This window comes from Ictalurus furcatus, chromosome 16, assembly GCF_023375685.1.
Source record: "Ictalurus furcatus strain D&B chromosome 16, Billie_1.0, whole genome shotgun sequence".
Classification (NCBI taxonomy): Eukaryota; Metazoa; Chordata; class Actinopteri; order Siluriformes; family Ictaluridae; genus Ictalurus; species Ictalurus furcatus.
Genome location: NC_071270.1, coordinates 19223035 through 19250450, shown reverse-complemented (window position 1 = coordinate 19250450; position 27416 = coordinate 19223035). Strand labels below are relative to the sequence as shown.

Sequence of the window (27416 nt, the reverse complement as noted above, 5' to 3'; positions counted from 1 at the left end):
AAGACAATATATTTGTTTGGACTCTGAGTTGTTATGAGATTACAAGTTTATATTGCTGATTTGCTAATTTTGGGGAAGCATATTTGACTTGACATGAAATAGAGCAGGGAAATAAACAGAAATCAAAGGAGGGAATACTTAAATGTAACCTTTTAAAAAAAAATTTAAAAAAAAAAGGATTTAAAACATTTTAACACTTAAAAAAAGTTCCAAGGAATTTTGTTGAGGAATGTGATCATTTATTAGAACATTAAACACTAGACTTTGTGCAGGAACGAATACTAAAATGATCAAGTTATTAGATTTTGTGTGAAGTACTGTATGTGAGTATATTATACTGTCAGTTTAGTTACTCTTTAGACTTCTAGTATATGGTAAAGGCATTACATTGTACCCAATAGTAGACAATCTGAAATCTGTCGGTGGCTGATCATAATTTGTCTGAATATTCCATGTTTGTGTTTCTTTGATGCTCATAAAAGGAAACCGAGTTAGACTTTTTTGCAGTACATACTGCTTACACCTATACAAATTTAAACATGTTCATATTACTGTTAAAAAACGTAAAAGGGTGTGTGTGGGGTTATTCAATGTTGCTGAGACTCCATTAATTACTCTTACTTTGACCAAAAGCCAATTATTAACGGAGTACTACTTCAATATATCAGTCAAACTTTTAGCAAAAAAAAAAGTCATCATGGTGATTTTTGTTGCAGTGATACAGAATGAGTAAACGAAGGAGGAGGAACAGCCGCAGGAGGAAGAGTTCCTGTAGCATGAAACGTGAGTGCTGGTCTATATGGGTCTGCTGGGCAAGGTGTGGCTGATAATCCTGTAAAGCCTGTGAGTCACATGTTGTCATGAACCATAGGACTATGCAGGATTAGCAAGGACTGGGAATCTAATCTAAACTATTAACAATGAATGAGACAGCTGTAGGGCATCAAACATTAGTACGGTTGGTCAAATACATTGTGCTTTGTGGCCATAATTGTATCTGCCATGTTTGATTTTTGGCTGTTGATTCAAGATGGCAGTTTTCAACATTGAGCTTTATTATTATTTATGCTTTAAATGAATTTATTAATTGATCTGTTTTCATTTAAAAAATGAAGAAATACAACATAATTAACCTATAATTTAAATTTAGTGACTTAAGCTCCACACTAACTCGATAATAATGCTTAAACTGTGGCAGCATACTGTCCAAGTCTAATGCTAAAAAAAAAATGTTAATTAGTCATTTACTTCCAACTGCATTTCCAAAATTCTAATGACCAATTTGGCTGCCAAATTTCAAAAGGAAATGTTTCATTTGACAATCCATTTATTTTTAAACTCTGTGAATCTGCTACTCAGAAAATGTAATAACAAAGTTCTCTTCCCTGATTGCACAGCCTCACAGTATTGTGCTCCAGCTTTGCCAAAATGTGAATGCTTTTGCAGCCCTTGTTTGCAGCTCCTGAACTACTTATTACTCTTCTTAAGGAAAAATGGAGGTGGCCATTTTGAGTTCATCTATAACGTAGGTCAAAGTCATGATCATGACCTTCTTACAAGATACAACTTTCAAATCTGCAGACATACAGTCCTACAAAATAAAAATAGAAGAAAAAAAAACAACAAAGAAAATAAACATAGTCTGTGTCCCATTTTTTAGGTCCCATCTTTCTCTTCTTTACACTGCCTTGCATTTGGGCAAGTTTTCAGCCCAAATATTTTGCATGTTCAAAAGATTAGACATATTGTGTTAAAGGCCTAATTAAATAATAAAATCCTAATTAAGTTGGAAAAGTGGAAATGTTCAAGGGATTGAATACGTAGAAGGCGACTGGAGGTAAAGCAGTACTGTAGTATAGTGTTAAATGTACTCAAAATACTCATGTGTAAATATACTACAGATGCTGCTACTACCCTTGGGTGAATCACAGCAATTGTCAGAATTATAAATTATATAAATTCAATCTCTCTCATATGGTTACTTATATTTAGATTTAACTCCTTTCACATTTTCATGTGTCTACAGAGACCATCTCTTCATACATTTTTCCAAAAAACCTCAAGAGTCCGTTGGATTATGTGGTCAAGGATGACCATACCACTGAAAAGGGAGAGACAGACTCCTTATGCAAAGAAATCTTTTTGTCAGATGAAGAGGAAAAGGAGACTGAAACTTCTAGCAAGGAGAAGGCATATGGACAGGACAATGATGGATACAAAACGGAAAAAGCCAGCATTACAGTGCAAGTGGATGAGGACAGGAAGCTAACGATCACACATTCAGTGACATTCAATGATTTTGGAAGGTCTCCTCCAAAAATTGTATTTCAGAGTCCAGCAGAAGAAACAGCCAGCATTGTGATAGAAGTCACAGTCTCCAAAGTTGAATACATGAGCTCAGATACGAGAATAGAGATCAGCAAGATGATACCGTCAGATAACGCTGATATCAAGCCCAATTTGATTCTACAAAATGAGAAGGAAATGGGAAGCGGGAGCCAGAAACCTCAGATACCAAACAGAGAACGTTTTATCAATCCTTATTCATCGAATCAATGTACAAGAAAACATAAGCAAAATGCCAAACACTGTGAAAATGTCAGATTTAAAGTCATGACACAACGGAAAACAAATGATGATTCATCAAGAATTCCAAGCTCGTTAAGCAGCCAAGAAGAGCTAGATTGCTGTAAAAGCTGTTGCAAAGATCACTTCTGCAGACCCCATGCTGGTGGACACACAGACACTGATTTCACGCTGCTGGATGGATCATCTACTTGTTCATCACCTTATGGGTTCTGGCTGTCACGTAGCTGGTTCTCTCAACCTGACAGTCATAGTAATGAGACCTTACGGGATATTCCTCCTCCACCCAGGCTTGTTGATAAGGAAAGTGATGTGCTACAGGACCTCACAGAGAACATAGTGTCCTGTCATATAAATGACAGTAATGTGTTCAAAGAACAGGAGGATCCTCAGCATGACCCAGAAATTTTGGTGTCAAAGGGCCAGTTTCCAATACCAAGCGCACATAAAACAGCTTACTGTACTCAACCCTGTGAACTTGATGCTCAGAAGAAATTCTCGAGATCATCGGCATCAGCAAGTCACAACCATAAAGAGAATATCCAAATGTATAACAACAGCACCAATTCTCAATCAAGTACTTGCATACACGTACCAAGAAAAAGGCGGAGAACTTACCCAGGAGTGGCATATCACTCAAGTCACAATGGAGAAAGCAAAACCTTATGCAGAGAGTCTTTTTCCTCTGGCACACTCTCCTCATTTTTCATGCAGTCACTACTTTGTCAGGCAGAGAAAGCTTCTAGATATCATCTGGAGGATGAGAGAGCAAGCATTTCTGAAAGAAAGAATCACAAGTCCTTCAGCAGCACCAGTTCCCAACCAAACTCAAGCTCCTTCGGTGGTGTTTACACCATTATCCCCAACATCAAGGCATATGTTTCAGCAAAGACCCCATCTTGTCCATCAGTGTCTGACAAGACTTCAGAAGATGTCTTTCCGAAGCACCGACATGAACCAGTAGAGCCAGAAGAGGTTGCTGATCAGATATGTGTGGGCACAGTTGATCAGGAGAGTTCCTCAATAGACCCCCAGGAACAGAGTGAGGTGACTGAAAGTGGCTTTGATGAAGAGATGATGGAGGTGGAGAGTCCAGTAGCTCTAACTGATGGCACCCATCAGAAGAATCTGCTTATCCATGTGACCCCACCTTTGGTTTGCTGCTCAGAAGAGCACATTACTTATGGGTTCCACAAAGGAGCTAAAGCACAAACACATGAGAGGCAAGAAGCTGTGACCAGCCAAAAAAAGCGAAGCTCAATAGTGACCGTTATAGGGGAATATGAGCAGATATCTCTGCACAATGTGTACACTATGAGTGAAGACATTGTACAAAACCATGAATCAGCAACAGAACCAACTTCTGCATCTCCAAAAGAACAGCTTGAGGGCCAGAGACAACATGTAGATGTGGAGCAACCCAAAGAGCTCTCCTACACAGCAGAAAGACGTACCTCCTCAGCTAAGGCCTGCAGCCAAACAGAAAAAGGTCTGAAAAAAACAGGTACAAAACTTTATCAGACACAGAAGGGGCAAACTAATACTGACGCGACATGTAATGAATTCTTCTAGACCAGTAGTCACCAACCCTGTTACTGGAGATCTACCTTCCTGAAGACTTTAGCTCCAACCATAATCATGCCCACCTGACCATCTAATCATTGCCTTAAGAAGTTCTTGATTAACTAAAACAGGTGTTAGATTTTGTTTGGAGAAGGTCGCTCTCCAGGAACAGGGCTAGTGACCACTGCTCTAGACTTGTGTCTGAATATCTCTATTTGTGCAACCTGTAAAGATGTGATGTTGTACAAAATGCCACTTTTGTTATTTGTATTTTGCTTTTATAGCCTCAGCAAAGGTCAAGGAGCGCCTGAAGCCGGGAGAAAGTATCCCCAAAGATGCTGAAGAAACCTCAGACCGCTGGGCAAAGAAACGCAAGCTGTTCAAGGAGAGCAGACATTGGGGTTCTACAGAAGAGAGTTCCATGACTAGCAACATCACTGACGAATCAGGTGATAATGTTATAAAAGCCGACAGAGAGTCTGTACTGTACATAATCACAAACCTACAGTGGTCAGCAGAGATCCGGGAAGACTCAGGCAAACTTAATAATGCATGCATAAGAGTTCTTTTATTCATTCATTTTCACTAACCATTTTATCCTGGTCAGGGTCATGGTGGATACAGAGCCTATTCCAGTTAACAGTTCATCGCGGGGCACCATGCACATACACATGCACACACACACGGACGCACACACACACACACACACACACCCACCACCCTTATGGGCAAGTTAGAGTAGCCAATCCACCTATTGGCATGTTTCTGGATGATGAGAATTTGAAGGAAACACACTGGAAGAACTCCAGATAGACCAGAGCTCAAGAGCAAAAACGGGGACTGGAGCTGTGTGGCAACAACACACCCCACTGCCTACTGTGTCACCCACATAAAAGTCTGTTGACTTAAATTTGTGAACTGTGACAAAAAAAGAAAGGCAAATTATCCATAACTCTAGGCCTGTGTAATTCACAAAAATGTTGCCATTTAAATAAAAATTTTTTAGATGTAATTTGTGAGGCACGATTGCCTCACATCTCCAGCATTGGGGGTTCGATTCCCGCTGCTGCCTGTGTGTTTCCATGTTCTCCGTGTGCTTCGGTGATTTCCTCTGGTTTTCTCCCCCATTCCAAAGACGTATATTGTATGCTGATTGGCATCTCTAAATTGTCCATAGTGTGTGAATGTGTGCGTGTTTGTGCCCTGCGATGGGTTGGCACCCTGTCCAGAGTGTCCCCCGCCTCATGCCCCGAGTCCCCTGTTATAGGCTCCAGGCTCCCTGCGACCCTATGTAGGATAAGTGGTACAGAAAATGGATGTATGGATGGATGGATGGATGGATGAACTACCAAACAAATATTCAACCAACAAGACGTATACTATATAAAATCATTTCTACTGCAAAGTCTTTATCATAAAGTGTTTGGGTTTTTTTTACTTTTATTTTGGTCAGACACAATGAATTTAGAGGACACCCGCTCAGTTGACATTTCACTCCGAGATATTGAAGACAGAGGTTTTTATACTGAGACTTTCCATTCAGCATCATGGATTTATCGGGGAGATGACGCCAATCCAAACGAAACCATACAATGCCTTAGTAACCGCCCTCGACCTGTAGCAGGTGAGCATTAATAAGTGATGAACCATCAAAGCAGTTTTCCCTATAAGAGCTTTAGGGCAAATTTCCCTATATGAGATAACAGTCTTAATAATGCATGATACTGAATTTTCTTGTCTTTTTTTTAAGTTCGTGAACGAACTGTGAAAATCAGCAAAGGACTGGGAGAATATCCGTGGGGGTTCAGAATTCAATACTCCAAACCAATCATCGTGACAGAAGTAGACACAAGTAAGTGGACCAGATAAAATTGATCATCATGAGACTAAGTTAACAAGTCCGACATTTCATCTGCCTTACTTGCCTGCCTGCTTGGCTTCATGCTTCGTCATTACAGTCGCAGTGTAAAAAATAAATTAATAAATAGCATTCATACCAAGATCACTCTGTTACTACAATACTGGTAAAACATAAAGCCATACATATTTTCCCTGCTGACTGCAGATGGAGCAGCAGAGGAGGCAGGGTTAAAGGTTGGAGACTACGTGCTGGCGGTTAATGGTACCGATGTCACGGGTGTGCCACACTCAGAGGCAGTAGACCTCGCTCGGCAAGGTATGTTGGCAAAGATTTCTTAAATCTCTAGTCAAAAGTGCACTTCAGACCAAAATCATTTCTTGACTACTACTGTTATGTTAAACTTGTTGAAATTAGCACAATATAGTATGCAATTTGTCTATATGCATACAAATCATATATACAATGCATAAAAAAAGTCTTCTGACATTAATTTTATATTTTTACTAAGCAAATAAGCAGGGACAGATAATGAGATCAAAAAAGAGGCAGAGAACAAATCCAGTGGTCAAAGAGTCGAGTGGAACGAGAAAAACAGGCATATTCCCAAAAGCCTTTTACCATAGGATAGAAAATGACATCAGTAAACCAGAGAGCATTATCTTTATAGACAATGCTCAGAAATGCTGGTAATATAATGCAAGACTTCACAAAGACTAACAGTGGCTATATCTATGCTGCCAAATGAATAAAAACACAGAACAGGTGGAAGTTCAAAACTGGGGAGACAGTGACCTCTGAAGGCGAGGAGAGGAAACCCTGAGTGCTGATGTGACCAGCAAACAATGATCAGTTAACTATTTACACTTAGAAAACCTATGCAGGCTATGTTTTTTTTTCTCTTTAATCTTTGTGGCATGTCAAACAGGCCCTGATCTCCTGATTCTGACCATTGGTTCGGATATCGGTCGCACCCCAAACACACCAAAGCCTGCGTGTCGAGGCTACCTGCACAAACGCACTCAGTCCAGTTGGCTCAAAGGCTGGAGGAAGAGGTGGTTTGTGCTGAGACATGACTGCTGCCTTTACTACTACAGAAACAAAAGAGTGAGTTTATTTATCTTATAATATCTTATTTATCTCTCTAAATAACTGTCTGTATATAAACTGTTTAAAAGAATGATAATTTTGAGAATAAACTATAAGAGGTGGGTCAGAATGTGGACTTCACAATGTATCCAGAATTGAGCTTTGTTCTCAGTGTGCGTGTGTGTGTGTGTGTGTGTGTGTGTGTGTGTCAGGATGAAGGAAAGAGTCATGCTTTGGCAGTCATGCGGCTGGAAGGTGCCGTGGTGGAGGCTGACACCAGTCTGGGGAAGCCATTTGTGTTCAAATGTTCTCCTGCTGCTGGAAATCGTGTTTATTACTTCTGTGCTACATCAAACCAAGAAATGCGAAGGTGATCATTTACTTATTAAAAAACACTGAACTACCGTCCCAAATAATTATATAAAAATCCCTCTCTCTGATAGTGAGCATCAATTCACCCTGTCCTGGTTTCCTTTAGAATACATTCCTTATAATATATTTATCATGAATGCATTCCTTAAACCAGAAATCTATTATTTTAACTACTTTAATGAAATTTGATGCTGGTCTTTTCCATCGGTGGTTAAGGTTGTAAAGTTGTGCTGTATCTTGGCTGACCCTGCTCTCTGAACCCAGCTTCCTAAGTTACGATGTGCAAAAAAATTCCAAATAAATAAATAAATAAATAATAAAGATTTTCAATGTGTACTGTACTTGTGACAATGTGACAGTAGAGACTTTCTTATTCTCCTTCTTCTTCTTCTTCTTCTTCTTTACTTCTTTCCTTTCTTACAGTTATTCTGAGAAACATGCTGCTTGTTATTGCCTTCTTTATATCCTTTCCTTTTTTTCAGGTGGTTGGAAGTTTTGGAACGAGCCGTTCACCCCATTACACAGGTAAAACCTTTTAGCTGGAATATATCTGGGACGTACCTACATTTATGTGCAATAGTCAGTAGTTCTTGAGAATAATAGGCCATCATTCCATCAACAAAACCAGACAAAATGACAAATAAGTAGTGCATATGTTCATCCACTGTTAAATATAGCAATCTGATTTTGGAGAATGGCCTAATGGACCAGCACAGAATACCAATATTAATCTAACCATACTGTCTAATCAGAAAACTGAACAACACAGGCACACATAACACAGCTTAATGGCCAATTTACAGTCAGCAAATGTCCTCACTGGTGTTGTCATGGTAACAGTAAGGACTGTAACGGTGATGACTCATGTTGCAGAATCACGTGTGGGTGGACGTGACACGCCACAACTCAAACTTGCCACCTCTGGCTGTGAAGAAGCCCGAATGCCTCGGCCTTCTAAACTTGCTGGACAGAAACAAGGACTCAGGGGTGCAGCACTACTGTATCCTAAAGGACGGATGCCTTTACTTCTACGCCAGCATACGATCAACCTATGCAGTTGGTATGCCACATCTAACACATGCTTAATCCATGAAATTAGGTAAATATCCACTGTAATATATACAACACACTACTGTTGTAGTGTACTGTTGTAGGAAAATAATCAACAACAGCATGGGGTGTTGTGGATTATATCTACAGCATGCTCTGGAGAGTTTTATTCCTCTTATACCACAGCAATTTGCCAATGCTAACAATTGGCAAATTGTTTATTAAATGTTTAGTAAAGAATTACATGTCATGCTTTTTATCCATTTATAGTTATGGCCATGAAACAAGTTAGTTCCTGTTATCACTTATGATATAGCAGCTCTCAATCCTTCACTATTTTTTCTTCTTTCTCCTGCTGTAAAAAAAAAAAAAAAGACTTCCATACCATACCATAACTTACTATAACTACCATAAATCTCCAACCGTGCTGATGATGCACCAGAGGAAGTAGTCAAGTAACTAATCTTATTAACCAGGTTTTTTAGAAGACAATACAATGTCCGTTTTGTGTACATGTTAAATCCTACTGTATTTTGTTTGCTGTGATACACAGGTGGGATCTACCTGCATGGCTACACAGTGAGGGAACAACCTCTAGGATTCAAGAGGTCCGCTATTGAGCTCAAACCCCCATCAGAAGAGTTCAAAGTGTTCTACCTCTGTGCTGAAAATGCCAATGAAAACAAACGGTACCCCAAAAAAAACTACATTAAAACACTTTCAAGCTATCTGCATTATACTTATGTAACCTTATGTAAATGTGGACACTTCATGATTTGGTCATTGTACATGCTGTATGCATCAGGGAAATGTAAAATTCTCACTACAGGAGTGTGAAGCTGCTGTATAGCTATATTCAAAAATGATCATCTTCAGATGATAGTCATGCTCACATAAAGCAAAGTACAACATGTACTATGACTGAAGTACAGCATAAGTAGCATGCAATAATCTACTCACGATGAAGTTAGTACTGTGAAGTTAATACTACGCACATGAAATAACATCAAAATTAAATCAAATTTAAATTACATAAATTACATCAAAACAGACCACTTAGAAAAATGTGTGGAACTCATTACATAGACTGCTTTTTTGTGTGTGAGAACACACCACAGATTTGGAGACAGTAGTTAAAAAATGCACAGCGTGGTGAGTTGTGACAGTTCGTCTCCATAAGTACAAACACTATATGGACAAAAGTGTGTGGACACCTGACCTCCATGGAGTGAGCTCAATGAGGACATAGTTTGCCAAAGTTGGAGTGGACGAACTTGAGTGGCTGCACAGAGTCCTGACCTCAACCCCACTGAACACCTTTAGGATGAACTGGACTGCCGACTGTACCCCAGGCCTCCTCGTTTGACATCAGTGCCTGACCTCACTAATGCTCTTACGCTGAATGAACAGTTCCCCTTAGCCACGCTCCAAAATCTAGTGGAAAGCCTTCCCAGAAGAGTGGAGTTTATTATAACAGAAAAGGGAGACTAAATCCAGAATGAGATGTTCAACAAGCACATATGAATGTGATGGTCAGGTGTCCACCGACTTTCGGTCATATAGTGTCCATGTAATTTAATATACTGTACCTTGTTATAATGTGTACATGCACGCAGGTCTTTAACTGTAAAATTAAAATGGTGCTCTTCTGTCACCTAACATTACATTATTTGTTGTTAACAGGTGGATCGGGGCAATAAAGACATCTATAGGAAAATGGCTGCCTTTGCATCAGGCACTTCAATATTATAAGAGTCGGCCTCCTGAGGAAACCAAAATGTAGGATTCATCAACTGGTGGGCCGTGGGCCAGATGTGGAACCACTTGTTCCCAAAATGTTCTGGAGAAAGTTTTTTTTTTTAATTCCCAGAACATTCTGAGTTTCTGAACTTTAATAGTTCAGTTTTGTTCAGGAAAGTTTTCTTTACAGACATATAACAGTCACGTGTTATGGTTAGGGGAATGAGACCCTAACGTTCCCGTAACATTTAAATAACCTTGCGGTAATCTGCCATGGTTTGGAGAAAGTTCCCCTAAAGTTCTGGTAACCTTTAAACTAATTTGGTTTTTAAAATGTAATTTTAAAACCTATTCTGAACATTCTCTATCAGCCATATACAGTGCCCTCCAATAATATTGGCACCCTTGGTAAATATGAGCAAAGAAGGCTGTGAAAAATTCTTCATTGTTTAACCTTTTGATCTTTTGTTTAAAAAAAATTCACAAAAATACTCTGCTCATATGGATATCAAAGAATTGCAAACACAACACAGGTTTATAATTTGATAATTATAGGTGTGCAACAATTATTGGCACCCTGAATGAATTCATAAGGGAAAAATATATTTGGAGTATATTCCCATTACTATTAAAACATTTTTAGTACACCTGGGTGACTAGGAACAGGAAATCCAGTCAACTGGAAATGTTATGAATCAACCTGGAAGAGGACGTTTGTCTATATGCCTTAACGCACTGTGAAGAAGATGGCCGAGTGGCCAAAAAATCTCCAAGTATCACAGCTGGAGAATTGCAGAAGTTAGTTGTGTCTTGGGGTCAGAAAGTCTCCAAAACTACAATCCGAAGTCACCTACATCACCACAAGTTGTTTGGAAGGGTTTCAAGAAAAAAGCCTCTACTCTCATCCAAAACAAACTCGAGCATCTTCAGTTTGCCAGACACTTCCTGCACTTCAAATGGGATCGGGTTCTGTGGTCAGATGAAACGAATATAAAGCTTTTTGCCAATAAACACCAGAGGGGGTTTTGGCACACACAGAGAGGTAGTCATATGGAAAAGTACCTCATGCCCACGGTTAAATATGGTGGTGGCTCTTTAATGTTTTGAGGCTGTTTTTGTGCCAGAGGACCTGGACATTTTGTTAGGATACATGGCATCATGGACTCTATCAAATACCAACAGATATTAAATGAAAACCTGACTGCCTCTGCCAGAAAGTTTCCAATGGGCCGTGGTTGGATCTTCCAGCAGGACAATGATCCAAAAGATACATCAAAATCAACACAAAAATGGTTTACTGACCACAAAATCAAGGTCTTGCCATGGCCATCCCAGTCCCCTGACTTGAAACCCATAGAAAACCTGTGGGGTGAACTGAAGAGGAGAGTCCACCAGTGTGCACCTCAAAATTTGAAGGGTCTGGAGAGATTCTGTATGGAGGAATGGTCTCAGATCCCTTGCCATGTATTGTCCAACCTCATCAGGCATTATAGGAGAAGACTCAGAGCTGTTATCTTGGCAAAGGGAGGTAGCACAAATTATTAACTAAAACTGTGCCAGTAATTGTTGCACACCTATATTTAACAAAGATTTTTTTATATATATAAACCGCTGTTTTGTTTGCAATTGCTTGATATCCATGAGAGCAGTGTGTTTGTAATTTATTTTATTTTTTTTTAACAAAAGATCAAAAGGTTCAACAATAAAGACAATTTTCACGGCCTTCTTTGCTCATATTTACCAAGAGTGCCAATATTAGTGGAGGGATTAGCTGAGGAATTGGTTCCTGTTAGCAAGTGGCTCAAAGAAAGGGATGTGTAGCCAAGTTAAACACGTCCCTAATGAATCTCAATCTCTCTCTCTCTCTCTCTCTCTCTCTCTCTCTCTCTCACACACACACACACACACACACACACACACACACACACACACACACACACACACACACACACACACACACACACACACACACACACACACACAGAGGTACTAAAACTATTGGAAACAACAACTGCCCATCGGCAGTGTTAGTAACAAACACATTACATTTAGCTTACCTACTATTACAGGTGCTGTATAAACAAAGTCTAACTATTCATGCGAGCCCTGCTGCAGTGGCTGTTCAAACTTCAACATTTTTATTGTTTTCATACTTGTCCTCTAGTATTTTTGTCATTAATTTCAGTTTTCCTTTACGTATTACTTGGGGGTGAAATGATATTTTTTCTCTGACTGCTGTTTGCCAAATGTGTGGGCGCCATTAACGTGAATGTCCTTGATTGGCCAAACTATTGTTCAACTTATACCTTTCCTCAACAAATTTTCTAAATAAAAATATATACATTTTAAATATAATTATTCGTTTAAATTCGTTTGAATATAATACAAAGCTTTAACTTCATTTATGGGGTTTTTCTGTTTAAACTTTTTGCTGACTCAAAGACGCTATACAGCCGCCACTAGAGGGAGCTACAGACCCCACTTTCCCACCTATACTTATTATTTACTGTATAAAAGAATTATAAAGTACAAAGTATTTGTTTTATTTATTTTGTTTTGTTTTGTTTTGTGTTTTTTGTGCTATTTTTTGTTTTTTTATTGTTGTTTTTTTAAAACAATAGTTACATGACATTTTCAACAAAAGGTCTTTTTTAATTTGTGAGTTTTACTTTGTATCTTCTGCCATATGTTTCTTTATACATACACTATATGGCCAAACGTTTGTGGACACCTGACCATCACACCCATATGTGGGCCTTCCCCAAACCTTCAACTGTATAAAATGTCTTTATATGCTGTAGCATTAAGATTTCCTTTTACTGGAATTAAGAGGCCCAAACCTGTTCCAGCATGACAATGCTCCATGAACACATGGTTTGCCAAAGTTGGAGTGGAAGAACTCGAGTGTCCTGTACAGCGCTCTGACCTCAACCCGACTTTGGGATTATCTGGAACATGGACAGGCCTCCTCACCAGACATCAGTGCCCAACCTCTCTAATGCTGTTGTGACTGAATGAGCAAATCCCCACCGCCATGCTCCAAAGTATTATAGTGGAAAGCCTTCCCAGCAGAGTGAAGGTTATTATAACAGCAACGGGGGGCACACTTTTGGCTATATAGTGTAGCAGTCTGGACTTATTATAAATGGATAATATAAAATGATACATTAGAGTGAATCATTTATTGTACATTACTGTTTTCATTGCTTTAAAATCCAGGTATTACCAGCAGTATAAGAATTATAATCAAACCCCTGTCTGTTCCTCTATCAGTGTCTGTGTGGCTTTAACCCATAGCCATGGTTGTGTTCAGTCAGGCAGTACTGTAACATACATAGTGTTCAGTTTAGGTGTTGTATGAGAGGCTTCAGTGCTTATCTTACATTTATATTCTGTCCTTTCATCCAGTTTTGCTACTTTGTAGAGTGTTTTTCTTTTACAAATGTTTTGTGTCATTTTCTTCCAGCTTCATTCCATGTACTATATTGTATAAATGACGTGTAATTAAACAAATATTATAAATAAACAAGCAAACAAACAAATGAATAAATAAACACTGTATGTTGCTGTATTTAGATGTTTTATTTGTGCATTGTTGATATTGCTGGAAGGTATACACAGACTTTAATGAGCTCATTGCAGATTATGAGTAATTAGAGCACTGTGTCTAGGATCTACCAGATGATTTGGTTTCTTAATGCACTATTATTTCATCGTTACCAACGATTTGTTTCGATTATATTAAACATTCAAGTTTAATATAATTAAAGCAGTTGTCATTTCATGATTTTGTTTAAACTCCACAGCCTGCAGTGTAAGAGCTTACATCACGACCCCGGCAATATCTACGCCATGCCACCCTGCAGAAAAAAAAAAGGAAGATAAATAAATGAATAAATCATATACATACAGTGAGGTCCAAAGGTCTGAGACCAACATTGAAAATCTGTTTCGTTTCGATTTCGTGTTTCCGGCACTCGCCATCACGGTGTAAATTTACTTCCGGTGAGAACAATGGCAGAGTCTAAGTGTAAGTGTTGTTGTAGCGTGCCCCATTGCAGCAATTCTAAACAAAACCAAACGTATTTCATGACTTTCCTTCAAACGGAGACCAAAGAAAGAAGTGGGATATCGCAATCATAGCCCTTGCTCAGCCTTGATTCTTAAACTGTAGAGTGCAGTCCAACAATTCTGTAAACGTCCTTGAACCTGAGGCATGGTAAGGTTGAGAGAGAAGTAGTGAAGAATCTCTCCATGTTTACTCGGCACGGAACATCGTAGCTTCCGATTCATCTGAAAAAGGCTTATTGCTGATCATATGATATGTGACGAAAACCTTTGTGTTACAGTCAATTGAAAACGAATGCCAAACAGAAGCATTTTCACTAGTGGTCACAGACTTTTAGACCCCACTGCATAATTAAAAAGTCCACCATATGTGCATTAAATTAGTGAGATACTCTTACCATGCAGTAATGCCCTGCTGTCTCACTATGGTCTTGGCACACTGAGCAGCTTGGTAGATGTTATCAGTAAGAAGCTCTGTTTGAGAAAGCAAGTGTTATGACAACTACATGAGCCTTTGCTCAACTTCATTGCTTTAGTGTTGAGATGAAACTTTATAGCTCACATCTAAAAATCACAGGCTTGTCAGAATCTTATCATTTCAAGATCTTGATTTGAAGGATAGATCTATGAGACGTTTCTTACCACTGCAGGAGATTTTACACCCGTTCGCGCTACGGAAGCTTCCATTGCTACACCACCAACGGTTGTTTATCTGGAAAATGCCATAGTCCGTTGATCCATCAGTGTTGTGGTTGATGGCTTTGGTGTTGTAACCAGATTCATGTTTGGCCAAGCAAACCCCTAAAAAAATATTCAGCATTCATAGAAATACCACAGTAATTCTACTTAACGCATGGAAAAAAAACCCTTACTTTTTGGTTCCCAAAGGAAGCCAAGTTACTTTTGAAAAAATAGATATTATTCTGAGACTTTTCAAATACTGACATTCAGTACATAATATATTATTATTAGTGCATGTCCGTTTGAATCTCTGCCTTTTCATAAGAGGAAGTGTGATGCTCTAGCTAGGGTTTATTTTTCATTAAAAAATAACTTGTACTTCGTACTCCTCCTTCTTCCTCTGGGTTTTCCAGTTTCCTCCCATCTTCTAAACATAGCAAGTAAACTGCCCGTGTGTGTGTGTGTGTGGGCAATGGACTGGTGTCCTATCCAGGGTATATTCATATGTCACGTCCAGTATCCATCAGGATCCTGACCAGGATAAAGCAATTACAAGAACATATTAGTAGAACAAATCAAATGGAGTCATTTGTGTTGTCTAATGTTGTGTTAATGAAGGTCAATAAAACATTCTCTGCACTCATGACTGATGGTATCAAACTTTCTTACTTTCAGTAACTACTGAAAAGATCTGGAGCCTATCCTAGGAACACTGGGTGTGATGCGAGAACGCACCCTGGATGAGACACCAGTCCATTGCATGGCACTATGCACACGCACACACACACACACACACACACACACACACACTTACTGGAATGGTTTTTGGAAGGTGGGAGGAAACCCACATTGACACAGGAAGAACCCGAGTGCAGGATCAAACCTCAGAACCTGGAGATGTGAGGTGACAATGCTACCTGCTGCACCATAGCAAATAGTCTTCTGTATTCATGTATACTGTATTGTATAGCATCCTATTCATATTAGAACATTTACTTTAACTTCCTTATCTGCATCAGCTTCCTCTGCACAATGAAAAGACGTACTGTATAGTATGTTAAATTAAAATACCAGTTTACTCACAGTTAGCCAGACTGATGCCACGATACCCGTCCAAGCCATATGCTTTCATGGCTCTTGCCAGCTCACACCGATCATACCGTTTAGCGCTTACAACCGCCAGGAGCAGAAGGAACACCAAAGCCTTCATTGTGCTACAGTTCGAGACCGAATCACTGAAGAATTCTCTGTGCCCTCTGTTCTCCGCTCTGCACTTATATACGGGTCATATGAGGAAGTGGATTGATTGCTGGCCTTTTGAAGGTCGTGCAAACTTTCTCTACCCTTGTTGACAGAAGTGCAATTGGAAAAAAATATATATGTTTAAACTGCTTAGTCCTGTGGATTAAAAGCACTCCAACACCGTGGTTATCTTTCTGAGATAAGTAGTTGAAAGTTGAAAATGATTAGAAATGGCACGTATGTGTTTTTGGTGCCAAATAGGATCATGTGATGTTGGGTTTTCCTGTCTATTTTCTTTCTTCCACTTTCTGTATTATTTTTGTCAAAAGACTGTCTGGTCTCTTATCTTTTGCATTAAAGGTGTTTTGCATGTGGCCTAATATTTAAGCCAATATGGGATATTGTTCCGTAGGAGACAGTGACTGATTACATAATATACTGTATGTTAACCTTGAAGATGCCACTCATTAGAACTAATAAAGTTCCTCAAATAGGTGATGATGTGTTCAAGTTTATTGCACAAGTCCAGTTTCCTAGATTAATGATTCCCAACCTTCATCCTCTTGCTGTTTTCCGTGTTCAGAACCCATTAACAATTGCAGCATACAAGTATCCAGAAACAGAGTCAGAAAATATTGGTCCAGATTTTATTTTTAGACATTTTAGGCATGTACAGTGCCTTGCGTTAGTATTCACCCCCTTGAACGTATCCACATTTTGTAATGTTACAAGCTGGAACTGAAATGATATGGCATGAAAATAGCCATACAATCAAATCCTATAAACCCCAACAGAAAACGTAGCATAATGCATGCAGGTTTAATCCCTGTTATTGTAAACTGAACTGTGGTGCTTCAGATGGAGTTTAAATTTGTAGTGTAATGCCTGAGGATATTTGTTCTTCTCAGTCAGACTTTCCAAATAGCCCAAGTCTGATACAATGAAAGAGGCAGCTGAAATCTTTTGAAATGTGCAAACTTTTTACACTGGCCTAAACTGACGTATTTTACATTTCAACATCATTAAAAGGCTGACAATGTCAGACACACTTCACTTCCAAATTTCCAGAATTGCAAAAGACCACTGACGAGCCACAAGGAACGCTGGGTTTTGCAATCTAACAATATTTGGAAATTCGTCAATGTATATGTTAAGATCTCCTGTCAGGCTATGAAGTGTTTACTTAAAATGGCATAAGTTAAAATGCAAGATCCTGCTCATGAACTTTACTTTATTTGCTTCCACAAATTGTTTGCAAAGACCCATAATTTGTACCAGGATGTAAATATATGATTTCAAAATCAAATATTGGCTTGAAGCCCATTTTCCCCAGTGATAATGGATATCACATTTATCCACAATTGCTTGCATACTGTTATTGCACTCTTGCCCTCGTTTTTATAAGTGAAGGTCAGTTGCCTTTTGCCTTTTTGATGCAAAGCTCTAAAATATATTATCCATCTCTTTACAAACTATACATAAAGCTTAAAAACATAATAATATGGCATTACTTGTATGCAGGAAAGTGACACATTAGTTTAAGCATTAAATAGCTCCACTTCCTAGCCAGTAAGGATGGAGGAAGTCTAAAGTGTAGTTAGAATTATTCAGGGTTTTTTTCTTTTCACTTCTTTACCTGAAGCAATTGAAAACCATCACTGAAGATGAAATAATCAGGCAGAACAATAGCCGTACTCAACTAATAACCTGTAGTTTTCTCTAAAAGCGTGTGTTGTCTTTTATTGAGGCTCCATTATTTAAAGCATTCATTTCTTTGCTTTAAATGCTGTCACAATAAAGGTCTAAACCCTGTTAGGTGAACTCAAAATCATTCACATCTTACACTTTGGATTGTAAAAGTGGATGATGATAGTCAGAGTGCTGTCACTAACACAAGGTGAATTAAGTCATATACGCGTGTATGGAGGGGGCACAGTGGTTAGTGGTTAGCTCAAGGGTTGAGGGTTCGATTCATGCCGCGGTCCTGTGTGCACGGAGTATGCATATTCTCCCAGTGCTTCTGGGGTTTCATCCAGGTGTGCCAGTTTCCTCCCCCAGTAGGGATGTGACAGTGAGGAAATCTTCCCACCGGTTAATCGACGTGTGACAACACAGGCAATACCGGTATCATGGTGGTATTTCCTCCTCGCGTTTAAATCGCTTATGAATGCCCGGCAATAGGGGGGCAGCGGATTCATTATTATTCTTAATGAAAAACACAACAACAAAAGACAACAATGATGGGGCAGTGGTGGCTAAGGCTCTGGGTTACTGATCAGAAGGTCGGGGGTTCGAGCCCCAGCACTACCAAGCTGCCACTGTTGGGCCCTTGAGCAAGGCCCTTAACCCTCTCTGCTCCAGGGGCACTGTATCATGGATAACTCTGACCTCAGCTTCCTGACATGCTGGGTATGCAAAGAAAAGAATTTCACTGTGCTGTAATGTATATGTGATAAATAAAGACTCATTATCGTTATACCATACTACATCCAGTCCAGTTTTTGATTTGCTGGGATTTTCAGCTGTGCCCAGACCCCCTTGTTATCCTGAAGATTAATTTGAGGAGGAGCACATTGTTCAATGTTCAAAATATAACATCTAATATAACATCTCTGACCCCAACTTCCTGACAGACTGGGGTATGTGAAGAAAAGAATTTCACTGTGCTGTAATGTATATGTGATCAATAAAGACTCATTAAGTCAAAAATATTGCCAAATAGGCACTTTTACATTTCGCTTTGAAACCAAATCTTCCGCCATCGTCTTGTCAGACAGCTCACCTCACTCTCGTCATGTCATAAATGAAATCTGGCTCCTGCTGATCTGTGCTGTGACTCTGACTCTGAGCAGACGCGTTCAGTTTTTAATTGTAGCGTGCATTCTCTAACTGAACTAAATAATTTTTATCACTATAAAAAAGCAAAACGACGGTGGGGCGGTGCCACGGTGGGCAAGTGACATGATCGGTGCGTGGCCGAACACCCTATAACACTGGGAACACCGACTATGGCAGCAAGTCTATCCGCCAGTCCAAAGACAAGCACTGTAGGCTGATTGGCATGTCCAGAGTGTCTGTAGCGTATGAATGGGTGTGTGTGAATATGTGTGTGTGATTGTGCCCTGTGATGGATTGGTACCCTGTCCAGGGTGTCCCCTGCCTTGTGCCCCATGCTCCCTGGGATATGCTCCAAGTTCCCCCACGACCCAGTAAGGATAAGTGGTACAGATGGATGGATGGATGGAAGTGTGTATGGAAATTCATGAAAATTTTGCAAATTATTTATCTTCTATCAAAATGTATATAGCTCACATGATTATTTTTGTTCCAAAGTGTGATGGTAGGAGGAGACATCCAGACATCAAAGCTCAATCCCCTGATTCTAGTGGAAATGATATTACTGAAAATATGTTACAGAGACTACAGTGCTGAAATGTTGCCCTCTTATGTCCAATCAAAGCACTGCAGGGAAGCCACATCACGAGCAAAGGCACAAGTTACACCGTAAAATGCTGCATCAAGCATCCTAAACAGTCACTTAGTTTACACATATAGAGGGAGTCCTATTTAAAAGCTTACAACAAAGCATTTTCTACAACAGATTCCCAGTAAAAGCTATCCAAAAAAACTGTAATAGAGTGTAACTAATTGAGTAAAGAAAATGCAAACTGACTACATCCCAAAACACTTTGTTGTTTAAGATTCATTGGATTTTTCCCCACCCCCACCCAGATGTGTTAACATGAGTTCATCCTGAGTGCAAGAGACGACTCCATATGTGTTTGTGTGTTTACAAAAAAATGCCAATCATATAGAAGATATTTTAGAAATAAAGTTACATTTTGCAAAAAAAGGGTCAATTTCTCCTGTGTATGGAGACTTTTGGACATCCTGTATTCAACTTGCACCTTGTTTACTTTGTTACTATTTGCACTTCTGGTACTTTGCAATTCCAATAACATTCTTTTATTCTTTCTCTCTCTATATCTATCATTAAATGCTCTCTAGAACATTTTCTCCCCTAAATGTACTATTGTAGTGGTGCCGATAACACTAAGGGTCAGGTACAAAAACACCGATTTTGGTTTCAGGGGCAATTTAACAACCAAAAAAAGTTATAACGAGTGATATGGTGAAGGTATACGGGGGAGTCTTCAGGACAGTTTCTCCCTTATGTGATTAGATGTGATGTGTTTGTTTTGTTAACTTCAAGAGAGAAAGATCTTATTTTTTTTACAGTAAGGCTGGTGCGGGAACAACTGTTTACAGCTACAAGAAATAGAACGAAAATAAATATCTTTAACTGTAACTATAAGTTGATTTATTTATTTATTTTATTTTTAAAGTACGATGAATTTCTAGCAAATTGCTGTCGTATCTTAGTGGCATTAGTGCTGTCTCAGCGCGGTAACGCAATACACCACATTGTCACTAAATTTCTTCCTTAGAACAGCATTCACTGTAGTGTTTTATTCCTTAATTAGCCTGTTCTTTACAGGCTCCCCATCTGCTTCATTAAAGGGGAAAGAAACACACAAAAAGTGCAGCGTAGTGTTTTAATAATGGTAAGTGTAAGGTTCAACTTAATACAGATGAAAGCATTGCAGGTCACACAAACACTCAGCAGGACAAGGAAATTGAAATGCGGTCAGCCTACAGAATACAGATTAACATTGTTCACCCTAAGGATGTAAACATACTAGCTAGAGAAGTGTTAATCAGCAGAAAAGACTGACATACAGCATGTCGTATGTCATTTAACTAGAGCTCAAGGCACTGGGACCTAGCATGGCTCCTTGTGTCTATACACCTCGCAGAGAAGCACTGTGAGGCTAAGATTAAGTTCATTATCATTGCTGTGCCCTGACAGATCTTTGAAAATCACATTCACACACAAGGCGCAAAACAGTACAGCAGGCTAATATGGGATGGTGTTGCAAGAACAGTATAAATGTGTTAGATCGCAAACAACGTGATGGTGAAAAGGTTTCATTTTAGCCGTTAAGAGTCCAGGAACATTGCATTGTGGCAATAGCCGTAGTAAGGAAAAATAACCAAAACAAACAATGTTAAATACTACACTATTAACATTTTAATAGTAATAGTCACATTGCTCCTATTAAATTACTCACTTGATCTTAGTGGTTACATTTATAAATGCAGGCTTTTCTGCTCTTTTACTGTTCATTAGAGAGAGAGAGAGAGAGAGAGAGAGAGAGAGAGAGAGAGAGAGAGAGAGAGAGAGAGAGAGATAATGAACACTAAAAGAGCAAAAATGCCTGCAGTTTTACATGAGCTGAAAGCTAGGAGTAGGTTGTTGTCCCAGTATTACTGTACTGATAAACTGATAAACAGAAGTAGAGAAACAGTCTGGCTCAGTCCTGAGTCACAGAAACCATTTCTAACCTTCAAAATATACGAGATACAGAACACAACAGCACTCTTTTACCATTACATTCATGGCACGTGTTGATCAAATTCAATTCAAATTTTCATCAAATTCATAAACAAAGCAAAAAAAGAAAGAAAAACAAGAAGAAGAAGAAGAAGAAGAAGAAGCACAAACTCATAACAGCATTACAGCCTTAAAATAAAACAGTCAATATGTAAACAAGATGTTATGCAGTTCAGTCAAGACAGAAGAAAACATGACCAATACATCACCAATATCTGTGAATCTAAGGTGCCGAGCATATTTATACAACATATTATTAATACACAAATGTAGACAACATAAACTGAGGAAAAAGAGAAGTGCATGGCGTTTTAATCAGAGAAAACGGACATAATCGAGGAATAATCCTAAAACCAGAAACGTATTCGGAAGAAACAAAAGCGACATGGCATTGGACAAATGGTCCACTAAACACACACAGGGGAAAAAACAACCAAAAATGACAGATAATAATATTATTGTAGTGTTAAACTATTACATCATACACCACGTTAAGGAAAAGTGAATCAAATCAGTATTAATAGGACAATTAAACAAAAAATAATAATTAAAAGTAAATTCTCTAGTGTAATCCACTCAAACTATCAGGGTCATTTTGGGGATTATAAAAACAAAGTATTTGATAAAACCATAAACTCAGATGAAAAAGCTGGTCTTAAAAAAGACAAAAACATCATATATGCCTCAAACCAGTGCATCAGATTCACACTATTAACTGTGGTGGTGTTCGTAATATTACTAGTTAATAATAGTCATCAATAAATATTTTATTAGAGTAATAAATATTAAGAGCATGAGACACAATAAGAAGTGTGACATGAGAAATACAATGCCTGATGAGCACCAAAAATATGATTTAGGAATAACTGTCTGGATTATTGGGTAAAAATATGATTGTCAGGTGTTGTTGCGCGCACACACACACACACACACACAAAAAAAAAAAAAAAAAAAAATTCGCATTATCAATCAAGTTTTTCCCAGGACAGCCAAAGTTCATCCTTTGGTTTGTTTTAGTAGCAATTCTGTGCACCAGCATAAGAAAACATAATAATAATAATAATAATAATAATAATAATAATTCAATTAAAATCCCCCCCATGTGAATCGATCGACATAAATATTACCACATATTGTCCTCAAATATTTTTCATTTATGGCGTAAATAACCATGCTGGATTACTCAGTGTGAACATCTAGACAATATGCCAGCTCGAGAAACTAGAAAAGGGAGATTAATAGTGTGTATGTGAGGCACTAATCTTAGCGCGAGTGAACATAAGCATTATCTAGCCCAACTGTTGTAAATAACTTCGATGTTGTGTAACAGTCTGTTGTTGTTTTTTATTTTACATGAAAGAGTTTTGCCTAACTGACAGGCAAATGAGTGCAGAGCTCACTTACTGACACATCTACAGGTGTGAAGATGCTAATGCTAAAAGGCTAATGTTAGGAGAACACCACGGTGAGCTATGCTAACCCGGTTTTTAAAAAAAAAAAATGATATCCAGATGTCTAACAGTATGATCTAGTGCAGGTTATAGGTACATTTTCTGCAATTGAGGCATTTTCACCTCAGCACAGGCGTACACACACACACATACAGTAGTAGCAACTGTTAAGCATATAGTTTATTGCTAATCCTGAACAAACTCAGCCTCACCCTTCTCACACACACACACACACACACACACACACACACATTATTAAAACAACTTCACTTTGTTCACAGGTTAAAGTTTAAGTTAGCTGGACCTCACTGAACCTTCTGGTTAACAAACAGTTCTTAAAATAACGAGATTAGTGGCCTACGGGTGCCTTTACTACAGGAACTGCCTATGATCTGACTGGAGAAACGCAAGGCCCAAAAACAGCAGCCAGTTCCTTGGGTGTGTCAGGCCTGGCTGTGGGTGCGACTGGCCCTTTTTCATCCGTTCATGTTTTGTTCCTGGTGAAGATGCGCTCGGCGCGCAGTGTCAGGTGCTGGAGCTGGTACTGCAGCACATCGGTGTCGGCCGGCTCGCTGAGATTCATCTTGTCCAGGTTGAGGTAGTCCAGAGATTTGGAGTGCGCACGCTTGGCCTTGAGCAGGCAGAGGGGCAGCGGGCCGTGCAGGGCCTTACTGCTCTCCCCAGCCGCTGGAGATCTGAAGCAGGCGTCGCCTGAGCTGGGCATTCGCCTTCTGCGTCGCCCGTTAATGGCAGGGATGTCGTAAGGTTGGTAGTAACGGCTTTTGGTTTTGTAAACGCGTGACGCGCGGTGCATCCCTAAATCCACGGGTTTCTGGATGGCACCAGGCAACGCCTCCGTGCTGCTCTTCTCTGGCCCGGACCACTTGTGGGCCAGTTTGAGAAGCTCCTCTCCAGTGGTGAAGCCCACCAGGTAGTTAGAGTTCATGTGGAGGATCTGGTATCCTGAGACAGTACTTTTGATGGGTGAGCAGGGCGTGCTGGAGCAGCGCGGTTTCTCTACCTCAGGCTTTAGTGTGGCTTTGACCTCAGCAGCGGGTAAAACGGACACGGGGGTCCGTGACACTCCACTGACATCCAGCTCCATCTTTAAAGACATGGCCTGGCTAGAAGAGCGAGAGAATATTAGAAGAGTAGAGAACGGGAAAATTCAACAGAGAAATGTTTCGTCTTTGAAATCAGTCCGTATTAAGGATGCAGCAAAGCCACGTCTTCCCCATTTCATAGATCACAGGATCCCAACCCTGACCTGGAGTACCCAGAGTCTTGCACGTTTTTGCCATACGGAATCAGCAGCACTGAGCATGCATTAATGGTGCCAGTGGATCTTGACACAACCTTAGTCACTGGGGAGGTCTGTACAGTTTTGGTTGTATTAGGCATGTTAGCAAGGCTCAAGGACAAGCAGGGTAACCCTGTGAGCACTGGAGGAGGTGCGCCAGGCAATAAACCACAGTACCGTTCGTACAGGATTGCGTGATTGTTGAAGCCAAAAAAAATGCTTGATTATGCTGCGGGGTTCCCCCTTCCCCCAAAACAAATTTACTATGCAATTTGCAGAGTTTTCTGTGCATTATTTTGTGGAAAAATAATTGAATTGGCAAAATTACAGTTGCACGAAGTTGTTCTGCACGGCCCTTCCCACTAGCTGCATTTACATGGACAACAATAATCCACTCTTAATCCGATTAAGACCATACTCTAATTAAGAAACTACCATGTAAACAGCAATTTTTACTTACCTTAATCTAATTAAGGTCATAATCGAAGTAAGCAATAATCTAATTAAGACAGGTGGAGTACTCCTGTTTTAGTCGCATTATGGACGTGTAGTAGTGACATGTAAACACCTTAATCACATTATGAGCGTCGTGTGGGAGTTTTCACCGCATTTTGCGACAGGACACGATCACACACGGCAGTTTTACGTTTTACGGCGAACAAGAGAGTTCAAAACGGGAACATGACAGGAGTATTCTAAAAGCGACTCATGTAAACACCTTAATCACATTATTATCTTTCTCAGAGTAAGGTCAATAATTAGATTACTGCTGTCCAAGTAAACGTAGTCACTGATGTTTGTTGGTAAATGAAACCTTTTAGTAAATGGTCTGCACTTATATAGCGCTTTTATCCAAAGCACTTTACACTGTGTCACACACACACACCAATGGTAGCAGAGCTGCCATGCTAACTTGCCATCGGGAGCAACTTGGGGTTCAGTGTCTTGCCCAAGGACACTTCGGTATGTGGAGTCATGTGGGCCGGGAATCGAACCGCCAACCCTACGATTAGTGGACAACCCGCTCTACCAGCTGAGCTACAGGTGTGAGTCCTGGAGGGACCAAACAACAGGTCAGCATTTACCTGTGAGATTAATAGTGCTGAACGAGGTTTATCAGAGCGAAAATGTGCAAGATACTCCAGGACCAGGGCTGAGAACTTGCGTGATATGCTTTTCTAATATTCAGTACTGATACCAGCATCAGCCAATACCAGATGTGAGAAATGGCAGGGCTTAGGGTAGCATACGTCATGCAATTTGTGTTGTTTGTTCATTTGAAGGCTCCGTGTTTTGTCAGTGAACGGGATCTGAACAGTTGATCTGAACAACGATGATCTGATCCAGGGTTTCATGTCAGCATCATCCCCGATATCAATATTAAGTACATTACGTGTATTCCTACACTATAATTACTCCTGTATCTTCATCAAAAAACAAGTCAATACACTAAACAACACGTGCAAAGACAAACACATGATCTGTCCCTGAGTCATAACATGGAGCTGAATCCCAGAAGAGTGCCAGTCTGCCTGAATAACATGGACATATGGTCATGCGCGTTGCTCTGCCAAACATATGGTCAACAGCAACACTGGCATGAAAATGTTTTTCTGAGGCAAAAACAAATCAGTCACCATCACTGAGTCCTGCCTCGAGCTTTAATCTGACTTTACAGCATTACACCACTGTGTACACAAAATGGTTGGGATCCATTCACTATACACATGATGCTGTATTCACGAGCTGACACAAAACACTGTTCAACCTCGTTCATGAGAGAGAATTTCAACTGAAAATGTAAGTACAGGCTGAAATGTGTGGGGGGATAAAATAATCGATATGGATCCGGTGCTGAGTGAGGGGAGAATTTTCTTTTATTTCCACACCAAGCCAAAATCACCTGTCATCATCATCATCATCATCAGGCTGTGTGTCAGGGAGAGAAAACCGGAAAAGCAGCAGCCCTGTCAGAATTAAAATAAAATGTTCATCCCATGAACTGATCGAATTTACACAATAACCTCTAAATCACAAACGAGGATTAAATGTCATTTGCGGCCTTTAGCTTAAATGCTAACTCCATTGTGATCATCAGGACGCCAGCTCGTGCACACTGCTGCTAGAAAACAGCGCTAAAAACATAAATAGTTACATTTTAGAAAATAAACATCGCAAATTACTTTCGGTTTGGGGGTTGTTGTTTATTTTCCAGGAAAATAATCCGAACCGAACCAGAAGCATCCCTTGTGGTTAGCTCGATAGCTTGCTGCTATCCTCTAGCAGGGAGTTATGGCTGAGAAATGTCCCTAACATCACACCACCATTACAACTTAAAGATTATAATCAAAGTCCTGAGCTGTAACGCGAGTCGTAGAGGATTTATCCTGCATTATTTGATCGTATTTATGAGCGTGAATGAATGAAAACACAAAACAAACCTGTTCGGCAAAGCCAGCTCTGTCCACACACGCCTCGGCTTGTCAGTGTAGTATCAGGCTTATGGAAGGCCACAAGAGTCAAAATCCTCCTAATTCTCACTGCTGTGTGCATCCTCATTTCCTTTCCTCGTGTCTTTTCCGTGCATCTTAGCTCCACCCGCTTAGGATGTGAGGGAAGGATGCAGGGATGGCGTTAGAATTGTTTCATAATTCCAAATAAATAGATTACGATTATCCACAAAATAAATGTAGTGAGATTTACAGAAATGAAACAAATTCACAAATGCATTGAATGATATGCAGAAATATGTGTTAGTAGTTTCACAAAAATCAATTAAATGGACCCGTTTCTGAGTTGTTTTGGTTTTGTTGAGTTTTGAATGTGTGGACTGAATAAACACATGCTTGGAGCTCACCTGTCTTCCGAGTCTTCCTCCACACCCTCACACACCAGGGTTCTACAGTAAGGAATAAGGAACACACTGATTACCGTGCTGATATACAAAAATAATGCACGCTA

The 27416-nt window shown here is 39.6% G+C and overlaps 3 protein-coding genes across 4 annotated transcripts; 1 reads left to right on the top strand and 2 right to left on the bottom strand.

The window, feature by feature from the left end:
* The first annotated feature begins 8194 nt into the window (after positions 1 to 8194).
* pdzph1 (PDZ and pleckstrin homology domains 1) lies at positions 8195 to 13921 on the top strand. Of its 2 annotated transcripts, XM_053646015.1 has the most exons (3): positions 8195 to 8528; positions 9072 to 9207; positions 10202 to 13921. In XM_053646015.1, the coding sequence occupies exons 1-3, from the start codon at positions 8333 to 8335 to the stop codon at positions 10299 to 10301; spliced, it is 432 nt and encodes a 143-aa protein (XP_053501990.1). In that variant the 5' UTR covers positions 8195 to 8332; the 3' UTR covers positions 10302 to 13921. The 2 variants fall into 2 exon arrangements, with proteins under 2 accessions (XP_053501990.1, XP_053501989.1); XM_053646014.1 differs by lacking the exon at positions 10202 to 13921 and having other exon boundaries at positions 9072 to 10125.
* Positions 13922 to 13963: 42 nt separating this feature from the next.
* LOC128620754 (lysozyme C) lies at positions 13964 to 16261 on the bottom strand. The gene is made up of 4 exons (XM_053646016.1): positions 16091 to 16261; positions 14969 to 15127; positions 14725 to 14800; positions 13964 to 14118 (listed from the first exon to the last, which is right to left on the bottom strand). The coding sequence occupies exons 1-4, from the start codon at positions 16215 to 16217 to the stop codon at positions 14052 to 14054; spliced, it is 429 nt and encodes a 142-aa protein (XP_053501991.1). The 5' UTR covers positions 16218 to 16261; the 3' UTR covers positions 13964 to 14051.
* Positions 16262 to 23196: 6935 nt separating this feature from the next.
* On the bottom strand, positions 23197 to 27076 carry macir (macrophage immunometabolism regulator). Its single transcript, XM_053646141.1, has 2 exons — positions 26897 to 27076; positions 23197 to 24279 (listed from the first exon to the last, which is right to left on the bottom strand). Exon 2 carries the CDS (start codon positions 24270 to 24272, stop codon positions 23640 to 23642), a length of 633 nt encoding a protein of 210 aa, XP_053502116.1. The 5' UTR covers positions 24273 to 24279; positions 26897 to 27076; the 3' UTR covers positions 23197 to 23639.
* Between the last annotated feature and the right edge of the window lie 340 nt (positions 27077 to 27416).

Excerpts from the sequence above, each read along its gene's own strand:
- pdzph1 (XM_053646014.1), top strand. The coding sequence starts at position 8,333 with ATGTTGCAGAATCACGTGTGGGTGGACGTGACACGCCACAACTCAAAC. Across the intron at positions 8,529-9,071 it reads ACGATCAACCTATGCAGTTG|GTGGGATCTACCTGCATGGC; the intron begins GTATGCCACATC and ends TGTGATACACAG.
- LOC128620754 (XM_053646016.1), bottom strand. The coding sequence starts at position 16,217 with ATGAAGGCTTTGGTGTTCCTTCTGCTCCTGGCGGTTGTAAGCGCTAAA. Across the intron at positions 14,801-14,968 it reads GTGTAAAATCTCCTGCAGTG|AGCTTCTTACTGATAACATC; the intron begins GTAAGAAACGTC and ends TTTCTCAAACAG. Across the intron at positions 14,119-14,724 it reads CAGCAGGGCATTACTGCATG|GGTGGCATGGCGTAGATATT; the intron begins GTAAGAGTATCT and ends TTTTTTCTGCAG.
- macir (XM_053646141.1), bottom strand. The coding sequence starts at position 24,272 with ATGTCTTTAAAGATGGAGCTGGATGTCAGTGGAGTGTCACGGACCCCC.